The following is a 10,871-nucleotide window of genomic DNA, read 5'->3' on the forward strand; positions in this document are numbered from 1 at the left end:
TCAATCTCAACGAAATATTCTTGTTCGTTTTTATCTCTTTTAAATTCAATCTCAACTTCGTTTTTACCTCTTTTAAACTCGTTAAATCGCTTCAAAATCACGATTTTATACGAGTGTACCGAGTTTACAATCGAGTTTACTCGGAAACCGAGTTTACTACCGAGTTAACTCGGCAAGCATAAGTGAAAACGCAAACTCGTCCGAGTTAACTCGCGAGCTTGACAACCATGTTTAGAAATCATCACATTAAAATAGCAATTAGTATAATTTAAAAATACGGTTCCAGCATGCATCACAAAAATGGCTTTAAGATCTTATGTGATGAATCAAAATCTCTTAGAAAGAAAATTATAAGTAGAATGAGAAGAAGAAAAGTACCTTGGTGGCATGCACAACCTTCAATCAAACACAGGAACTGAGGCCTCAATAATGGTTCTGATATCACACTATCTCTACTTTCACTTTAACGCCACCAAACACCTCGTCTCGTTTCTTCTTCATTTTGACCCACCATTTGTTTAAAGTGTGGTTCCGATTTTTTTAGTTCAGGAATAACCTGTGTTGGATTTGAAAGATTATACTAGCCACCTGTTTTGTCACTGTATACAGTCATAATCTTTGCAACAATATACTACTTAATCCTTAAATTAAAAATAATGAGATGACTAATTGAAGAAAGCAATGATGCATTTGTCAACTAATATAATGCATTCTATTAAGTTATCTAGCTTAGTTATTTTGAGACTTATTAGAAGAATTAGAGCGTGATAGTAATGGTTTCAATCCGATTTATGGTCCAAAACTCCAAGTCTTTTAGAAATCTCTCCAAACTCAAACTGTTTCTCAATCATGCCCACGGGTAATGGCTCATTGCATAATCAACAATATAATCAAATAAATTCTTATTTAGTACAGCTATAGAAAAATTATAGTTCTCTTCTTTAGTACAGCTCATAATAGAGACACCAAACTAAGCCACATAATTAAGGGATTTCAACAAGTTCCTCTAGGATCAACACATGTTGGAATAATGTCAAAAGATTCTAATAAAATAATAATAACCCCTTGACCAGTAAGTACTAAAACACCAGTACATATAGATTTTATACTAAAGAATAAAGAAGTAAAAGCATAGCAATTCAAAATCTCCCAACAAAAAATTCCCCGCATCAACTATGATTCATACTGAAATGGTAAGACAGAGGAGCAATAAGTTTATACAAAATTAATGTGGATGAGAATATAAACAAACCAAAATAAATAACTTTCTCCGGGTGAATTGAATTTAAAATTGAAGTATTGAACAAAAGATTGAAATGAAGACATCCACTTGAAACAAAGACCAAGAGATTACTCCCCATCCTCAAAAACACGCTTAAAAGAGACCTTGAAGACCGAATGACCAAAAATTTCAAACAGGACAACAAGGCCACCAGTTTTTTCAACTGCAACTTTGATTTCTACTACTCCAACCTATAGATTCAAATTTCAAAACAATAACGTCAATCAAACAGGAGAAGATGAAAATGAGCACACTTCATAATCCCTCACAAAAACACAAATTCCTTCGTCCTCGTTTGAAAGCAGTATAGCGCAGAACATAAATTCATTTACCAAACCAGGTCCTTCAGTGCAGGGACCACCAACCAAAGCAATGATCCTAGCTCCAGTCATAGGATTACAAGCACCAAGCAACCCCGTTACTACGCTCAACACCACACCAGTACACTGTGCAGGACACTTCCCGATCAGCCATTGGTCAGTTTGCAAGCAGAAGGTGAGGGTTTTTGTTGGAGCTCCTTTGGACAATCTGGAAAAGGAGAATCGCAGAAAGAGACTAAAGAAACTTAGAAACATAAAGATACAGTTATCACGAGTTAACTGTACTGAAAATATAATAGATTTTGTTTTTTCAAACTGAACTAAAAAATAAAATAATTAGTTTTTAGAAAAAATAGATTAGTTTTTTTAAGTATAACATAATACTGTTAACTATAATTTAGTAAGCTAAGTTATTTCTACCCAATCCTACTGTTAGGTATCCGAGTATACAACGTAACTAGAACAATATCTCACACACTCAAATCAAGCAAAAGAATAATGAAAGAATGGAATTAAACGAATGAATCTCTTTTATTGATGGTAATATTTGGATAAACAATATTTGGAAGCATAACCTCCATCAATTATCCAATAATTGGGAGCATAACCTCCATCAATTATCCTGGAACATAACCTCTTTTACAAAACTCACAAATCAAAAGCATACTCTAACCCTAGACTCTTCCTTTATTTATACTAATTATTTTCCGTCCATACTGTGCTAAATCTTTCTCTAAAATATTACTCTACATAAAATATTTTCCTAGAATATATCTGTATTTAATATAAATATCCCTATATTTAATATAAATATCTCCTCTTATATTATCTTAACATGTATACTTAATTATAAATATCTTATAATGAATATTTTCTTGGAATATATATTTATTTACTCTAATTAACTTATACTGAATATTCTCCCACCTTATACCCTAACATTACACCCCGCTGCAAAACAACCTTGTCCTCAAGGTTGGAACTGTGAAACTTCATCTCCTAGCTTCTTTTCATCATTGTGTTATCATATGAAGGGTACTCAATGGTTGTTGCCCTCCAATTGAGGTATGGAGGTTTGGGTGGTGGTAACACCTCCTCAAATGTCTTCCATTCTTCGTCTAGCATTCTGGTCACCACTCTTCCCAAATCGTAAGCCTTGAGGAAATGGCCTTTGATGTCTTTTAGTACTTCACGTTGCTCTCCCCCTTCTCTCGGTGTATCAAAAACTCCAAGCCCCCTGTTCGATGGCCCACCTCTTCACATAATTCATTGTTCACTCCAGGGCATTTATTCTTCCATCTGCTCGTCCTTCCAAAACCTTCATTCTTCCTTCCAGTACTAGACCATTCAGTTTCGGTAGTTTTCTCCTGTTCGATTCTAACAGTCCTCTCACGTTCGAATCTATCAGTCCGCTACCAATAGGTTCCAACAGTCCCTTATCGTTCGGTTTGGTAAGTCCTCTTACTTTAGGTTCCACCCGTTCGCTCTCGTTCAGATCCAACAGTCTGCTACCGTTCGGTTCTGGCAGTCCTCTCGCGTTCCAATCCGCCAGTCCGTTACCGTTCGGTCCACCATCCTTCTCGTTGACAGATCCCTGGCTTCCATCCGAATTTTCATCCAGATGTCCTCCCATCATCCTCATCAGTTTCTATAATTCTTTTCGGATTGTCGCCGTCTCCGCCCACATGAACCGCTCCATGTGCTCCAGTTTCAGCCCTATGCTTTCCAGTTTCCCTTCGACTGCGTTCATTCTTTCCTCCATGATCTCTTTTTTTTTCTCAATCAGTATCTGGCTGGCCTCTCACTCATCTTTATCAATCTGGTAGTTTCCTTCCTCACGCCTTTTCTCCTCTTTGACTATCCGGCAGGTCGGACCAATTGTTATGTATCCGAGTATGGAACATAACTAGAACAATATCTCGCACACTCAAATCAAGCAAAAGAATAATGAAATAATGGAATTGAACGAATGAATCTCTTTTATTGATGGTAATATTTGGATAAACAAAAGTAAACAATAATTGAGAGCATAACCTCCATCAATTATCCAATAATTGGGAGCATAACCTCAATAATTGGGAGCATAACCTCCGTCAATTATCCTACAGCATAACCTCCTTTGCAAAACTCACAAATCAAAAGCATACTCTAACCCTAGACTCTTCTTTTATTTATACTAATTATTTCCCATCCATGTTGTGCTAAATCTTTCTCTAAAATATTACTCTAAATAAAATATTTTCCTAGAATATATCTCATTTAATATAAATATCTTCCCTTATATTATCTTAACATATATACTTAATTATAAATATCTTATAATGAATATTTCCTTCGAATATATATTTATTTACTCTAATTAACTTATATTATATTTATTTACTCTAATTAACTTATATTATATTTATTTACTCTAATTAATTTATATTATATTTATTTACTCTAATTAACTTATATTATATTTATTTATTCTAATTAACTTATACTGAATATTCTCCCACCTTATACCCTAACACCTACATACATAGCCTTGAAAGGTGCTCGCAGTGACGATTATATAAGCTTCTGTCAAGTACTTGAAATTAATCTTAAGAAATAGTGTTTAATAGAAATAAAAATTATGATAAGAAAATAGATCAGATACTCAATGTCGAAAAAACATGTGGATTAATATGGGGAAGGAAATTGAAAATAGTTCCTAAATGCATTGTCCTTCAAAACTGAGAAGCCAAATTTATAATACAAAAGTAGGTATACAAAAACACAACAAGAACAGCTCAAATAAATTCAAAGGGCATTCAAGAGTTCAAATTCTTTGGCTACAAAAGCTACAGAAGAGATCCAAGAGAAAATAGATATTCTAAAGGTAACAAAACATACAATAGAATCCATTGATCACTTGAATACATTTCGGTCACAAAAATATCTAAAGATGTCAGTGGAGACATTGAGTAGTTGCAATTTGCATTTGGGAAACACACTAAAGTAATCAAAGTTAGTTTCAGAACGCAGCATTGCAACAGATTTTCAATACATTTGGTTAAGTGTCCTTGAATAAGCATTACCTATTTTATTAGTGAAGAAATTCTAAAAGTTTTGTAACATTTACTTTTTTGTGGTTTGAATTGCCTACAAAAGTTATTCGTTAAAATATTAGTCCAATAAATGACTGCATAAGATTGGTCATAAATCTTGTTATAATTAGAAATCCTCACTTTAAAATAGCAAGTAGTATAATTTAAAAATATGGTTCCAGCATGCATCACAAAAATGGCTTTGAGATCTTAAGTGATGAATCAAAATCTCTTAGAAAGAAAAATATAAGTAGAATGAGAAGAAGAAAAGTACCTTGGTGGCATGCACAACCTTCAATCAAACACAGGAACTGAGGCCTCAATAATGGTTCTGATATCTCACTATCTCTACTTTCACTTTAACGCCACCAAACACCTCATCTCGTTTCTGCTTCATTTTGACCCACCATTTGTTTAAAGTGTGGTTCCGATTTTTTTAACTCAGGAATAACCTGTGTTGGATTTGAAAGATTATACTAGCCACCTGTTTTGTCACTGTATACAGTCATAATCTTTGCAACAATATACTGTCATAATCTTTGCGACAATATACTACTAAATGTGCGACCCACATGTCAAAGTACCGTTCTTTTGTTGCCTGACTTCACTCCAACATAGGTCCCTCCAAAATAATCACCACACACAATCAAGACATAAGCCGTGCCAATCTGATCCTCGACCGAAGCTTCCTCGCTTCATTAGTAAACCCAATATCGCGGAGGCCATCAAGAACCGCCCGCTGAGTGGCCCTCAACACCTGGTATCCACCTTTCAAACACGAAACCAGCACCTTCGAGGCACAAAGGAACCTCCTCGCCCTGCAAAGATTGTGCACCAATATAGTATAAGTAAACGCATCCTTTACCTCCATCTCCTCAAACAACTTCACAGCATGATCGATATGCCCAGCCTTCCCCAAGCCATCAATCATACAATTATACGCAACCAAATTATATCCAAACCCTAATGTATTCATATAATACAAATGCCTCTGAGCACCATCAAATTTACCAGCTTTACAAAGTCCATCAACAATAATAGTATGCGTGTATTGATCACACTCCAACCCCTCCTCCTCAATCTCATCCAACAACTTCAATGCATCATCCACCCTCCCCTGCCTGCAATAAAGGTTAATCAAAGTGTTATATGACACGAGATCTGGCCGGATGCCGGTACTCACCATGATATCAATTATCTCCTCCGCCTCGCGCACCCGGCCAGTCTTGATCATCGCCGCAATCACCGTGCAGTATGCGAATCCGTCAAACGTGAACCCTAAATTCCTCATCTCCAACAAAATCTCTAACCCTTGCTCGAAAAAACCGCGCCGGAAGCTCCACTTCATGACGGTGGTGTAGGTAATCGCGTTCGGTTCGTAACCGGACTCCCCAAACTCCTTGAGCACCATCTGCGCGTCCTTCCACCGCTTGGCCTTGTAGAGCCCGTCGATAAGCGCGTTGTAGGTCAAAACCTGAGGCAAGAAACCGTGCCTCTGTAAGTTCCTGAATAGGCTCAATGCGTGGGAGACGTAACCGTTCTTGCAGAGACCGTTAATCATGACGTTGTAAGTGGTGGCGTGAACCTCGCCGCAGAGAACGGCTTTTTTGAAAACGCGATAGGCCTCGTAGGGCTTTCCGAGCTTGAACAGACAGTGCATTTGGATGTTGTGGCTCCACGCGTCGGGGGTTACGCCACGCGCCTGCATTTCTTCGAACAGGTCGAGGGACTCGAAGAGCATACACTGCCTGACGGCGCCGGACATTAACGAATTGTACGAAACGACGTCGGGGGGAATCCCTGCTTCGCGCATTCGCGCAAGGACGGAGTAAGCGACATCGAATGAGGCGAAACGACAGTAGGCATCAATTAGGGTGTTGTATGTGACCGCGTCAGGGAGCACGCCGATTCTTATGCCGTCGGTTATTACGGATTCGGCTTTGGATATTTGCTTCGCTTTGCACAGCGAGGATATGCTTATGTTGAGGAGCTTGGTTGATAGTTTCGACCGCGGTAGAGACCGCGACGGCATCGTTTTGGTATCTCCTGGCCGGAAGTGAGCGTGGTTTCTTTTCAGAAGACGAGAGAGAGATTGGGAGTGGTGAGTGTGGGTGCGTTGGTTACAAAGACCTGGAAGCATCACTCAGAACGGAGAAGTACAAAGCCAGAAGAAGAAGAAGAAGAAGAAGATAAAGAGGGAAATTGGGGGAATTTTGGTCGCCTGAATTGGGCCCGATAAAGGAATTTTCAAATTGCCAAACACACCTCCTTAATTACTATGCTATATTGTAATTTTAGGTTCTTTAAAAACAATGATTATTTTAAATTTTGGAACAAGATCTTGAATTTTATTTTTTTTATTAATTCAATACGGGAATCTTATGGCATTTGTTGATTTCTGTAATTTATATTGGTACATCTAACTATACAAGTTAAAAAGAAATACAAACAAGGGTTTCAAATTTATAAATGACTGTTTTATTTCTCTCAGTATAATAACAATTATAGCATATATATATATATATATATATATATATATATATATATATATTTGTGTGTGTGTTAACATATAAATATTTATTTATTATTTATTCATTATCCCTGTTCATGTTATTATCTTTATATTTTTATTTATGTGAACTTTAAAATATTGTTTAAAAGTGACTTTTTTTTATGGTTTCACCTTATTATATTAAATAAATTATTTTTTAAAGAGTGATTAATATTTATAAAGGTCTTACTCTCACCAACAATTTAATCCCAAATAATCAAATTTGAATGAGAATATTTGATAACTCCGGTAAATTTCCCTTTTATCATACAAATTAATAATATTGGTGAGAAAAACAATTTACCAAATTCATCTATAAATGAGATGCACCAATCCTTGTTTGTCAATAGTCTTTAAGCTCCTCAATAAGAAGAAGAGAAAAAAGTGATAATTACATTCATAAAAGGTTAAATAAATTCATTGATCCCTATTTTTGATGGTTTTCTTCAAGTAGGTTTTTGTTTTTTAAAAATGATTAATTTAGTTTCTGAATTTGAAAAATTAAACCAATCAAAGATATTCCGTTAACTTTCCTGGACGGCATTAAATATGGTCTTTGCTGGCAAGAGTAGCTGTCATGCTGCATACAGGTGGCACATAATGTGTTTATGACGTGGTTACTATTTTAATTTTTTAAGGATTAAAATTTTAAAAACACATACTTTAAGTTTAAGTAAAGGTAAACTGGGAAAACTGATTTGAGCTGATTAAAAGAATCTAGGTTTGGGGAAATTGGTCGTGTGCGAAATTGGGGAAATAGGGTTCGTGGTTTAGTGTGGTCGGGAATTGGGGAACAACAGTGAGCGGTGCTTTATATCTGAAATTAGGCGAACAAAAAGGCACGTTTTGGGAGATAATCTTCGTCTATCGGTGGTTTTATCGTGGAAAGGTCTGGAGAAGTTGGTTGCACTTCAAGCACGTGATGAGGTTAGTATATCGTGTTTTTTCGATAATGTAGCATGTACAATTGTATGGTTACTTTCGATAATGGTCCCCCATGTTTGATTTAGTGATGTGGTCCCCCATATTTGTAGTTTTGTCAGACTATTTTTTTTTATGCATGTGTTGTTAAAATGGTCTTGCAATGTGGTCCCCCATGTGATGAGGTTTTAATTTTATTTAAGTTTTGGTGTTGCATTTTTTGTTGAAGGTTTTGTGCATATAAGTCATACCTGTTGTCTAGTTTAGTTATATAGGATATTTATATAGGATAAAAAATTTTATAATTTGAAATAACTTTAGGATCTTATTTTATAGGTTAAATATTGTTATTGTGTTGAAAATGAAGGATAAATTTGATGTTGTTTTCCACTATGGAGGGAAGTTTATGAAGAATGGGTCACTTAAGTACGAGGGAGAAAGTACAACTTTCTCTTTTGACCTAGACATTTGGAGTTATTTCCTTATTGTTAGTGTGGTAAAAGGACTTGGATATGATGACTTTAAGGAGTTATGGTATTGTGTAGGGGGTGGTTCTGTATTAGAGAATAGGTTAGAGCTCTCGACTGATGATAGAAGAGCCATGCATATGATAAATTTAGCTAGGCTCAATGGTCAAGTGCATCTATTTGTTGTTCACTTAGTCTCCGAACCTGAGATCATATACTTGTTAGAAAATGTTTGTCATGATATATGTGAAGTAGAAGTTGAAAATGTGATGCCTGATAGTGGTAAAGGTGAGTGTGAAAAGGAAGGTGGTGGTTAGTGTGAAGAAGAAGGTGATGGTGATTGTGAAAAGGAAGGTGGTGGTGAGAGAGTTGACCAAGGTAATGGTGAGTGTGAAAAGGAAGGTGATGGTGATGTTGAGTGTGAGCAGCAAGGTGATGGTGATGTTGAGTGTGAGCATCAAGGCGATGGTGATGTCGAGTGTGAACAGCAAGTTCATGGTGATGCTGAGTGTGAGCAGCATGGTCATGGTGAGTGTGAACAACAAGGTGATGGTGATGCTGAGTGTGAGCAGCAAGGTCATGGTGAAGATATTGTTCCTATTGAAGAAGAAAGATGTGAGGGTGGGTTATTGAAGGTCAAATTGAAACCCAGTGTGAAGGAGATATGGTTACTGTCCGTAGTTGGAGTTATAGTGGTGAGGATGGCAATGTTCATGTTAATGATGACTTTATGGAAGACTTGGTTGACTGTTAAATACAAGAGGATCTAGGAGATGGAAATTGCTTTGATGATATAGAAACTGATGTGGAATATGATGGAGAATCAACCACCGACGTTTCTGATAGTAATGTTGATGATGGCATAAACTCTGATGATAACAAAGGCTTGTCTGATGAAGAATGGGAATTTGAAGAGCTGGTTAGTGGAGTAGAAAGTGATGCAGAAGATGATGAAGAAAGTTATGGCAAGTTTGTGACATTTATTATGCCTAAATCAATGGTTGATTACAAGTGGGATTTGGTGACGTATTTTGCTCAGAAGGAAGATTTGTTGGATGTCATAAAAATCTATGCAATACAAAATGGTAGAAATATAAGATACGTAAAAAATGATAAGAAAAGAGTTAGGGCGAAATGTATGGGATCTAAAGGAAAGTGCCCCTGGTTGGCATATTGTGGTTATATGGGTGCAATAAAAACATGGCAATTAAGGACTATTGTTGACAACTACACTTGTAGTAGAGAGCACAGGGTAAAATTACTCAATTTCAAAATGGCTCAGTAAGAGGTTGGAAAAAACTGTTAGAGAAAATCCCAGAGTTAAGGGAGTGGACATTGTTCAGAAGATAAATAGAAAGTGGAATGTAGGTGTGTCTCAATCCATGGCTTATAAGGCTAAAGCCATTGCTTTAGACCATGTTGATGGGTCTTTCAAAGAGATATATAAAAGGATCTACGATTATGCAAATGAGGTCCTAACTCGTAATCCTGGATCAACAGTTCGGGTTGAAGTTGAACCTAATGTGGATGGACCTATATTCAGGAGGTTGTATGTTTGCCTGAAAGCCTGCAAGGACAGTTTCGTGTCTTGCAGGCCTATTATAGGGCTGGATGGTGCATTTTTGAAAGGTAAATATGGTGGGGAAATGTTGACTGTTGTAGGAAGAGACGCAAACGACCAAATGCTAACTATTGCATATGTCATTGTGGAAGTAGAGAACAAGGCCACATGGAAATGGTTTATGGAACTTTTGGTTGAAGATCTTGGTGGGCCGACAATATGTGCATCATGTGCACCATTTGAAGAAGTTGCAACCAGCATCTTGAACACCATTCTGCAAACACATTTGAACAAGTTGCCCTAATCTCAGAAACAATACCATAAATGGAACATATAGGTTGAATATGACATACCTTATACTTGGAGCATCTCCAAAAATGCTTGCCTCGATTCTTCGTAGTGTCTGCAGTTCTCATCACAGATCTCTGTCCACAATGGCACATAGGGGTTTTGTTCCTTCTGCATGTCGACGAACAACAAGAGTACTCCTTTGACATCCTCTTCGAAGAACAATGATAATAACCTCGATCCCCCCAGACCCAACCTTGATCTCGCAAAATGTTATGAACCAACACCCTTCGAAGAAGAACCACCACCCTTTATCAGCTTCAGCTCGACACCCTTTTCCCAATTTCCCCAATTCCCGACCACACTAAGCCACGAACCCTATTTCCCTAATTTCGCACACGACCAAT

At 36.9% G+C, this 10,871-nt stretch overlaps 1 protein-coding gene across 12 annotated transcripts in view; it reads right to left on the bottom strand.

The window, feature by feature from the left end:
• The window catches only part of LOC106762142 (pentatricopeptide repeat-containing protein At5g46680), a 12,419-nt gene extending 5,363 nt beyond the window's left edge, over positions 1–7,056 (bottom strand). For 4 of the 12 annotated variants that reach the window (XM_022780635.1, XM_022780634.1, XM_022780633.1 and 1 more), the window contains exons 1-3: positions 4,951–7,055; positions 1,331–1,810; positions 379–588 (exon numbers count right to left, since the gene is read on the bottom strand). In XM_022780635.1, coding sequence (XP_022636356.1) covers positions 5,323–6,816 — 1,494 coding nt within the window. In that variant the 5' untranslated portion in view covers positions 6,817–7,055 and the 3' untranslated portion in view covers positions 379–588; positions 1,331–1,810; positions 4,951–5,322. Of the gene's footprint in view, positions 1–378; positions 589–1,330; positions 1,811–1,846; positions 3,529–4,950 lie in introns of those variants that run through there. The other 8 variants (XM_022780641.1, XM_022780640.1, XM_022780636.1 and 5 more) reach the window with 8 other exon arrangements.
• Positions 7,057–10,871: the final 3,815 nt, after the last annotated feature.

The sequence above is a fragment of the Vigna radiata genome, chromosome 5, assembly GCF_000741045.1.
Source record: "Vigna radiata var. radiata cultivar VC1973A chromosome 5, Vradiata_ver6, whole genome shotgun sequence".
Taxonomy (NCBI): domain Eukaryota; kingdom Viridiplantae; phylum Streptophyta; class Magnoliopsida; order Fabales; family Fabaceae; genus Vigna; species Vigna radiata.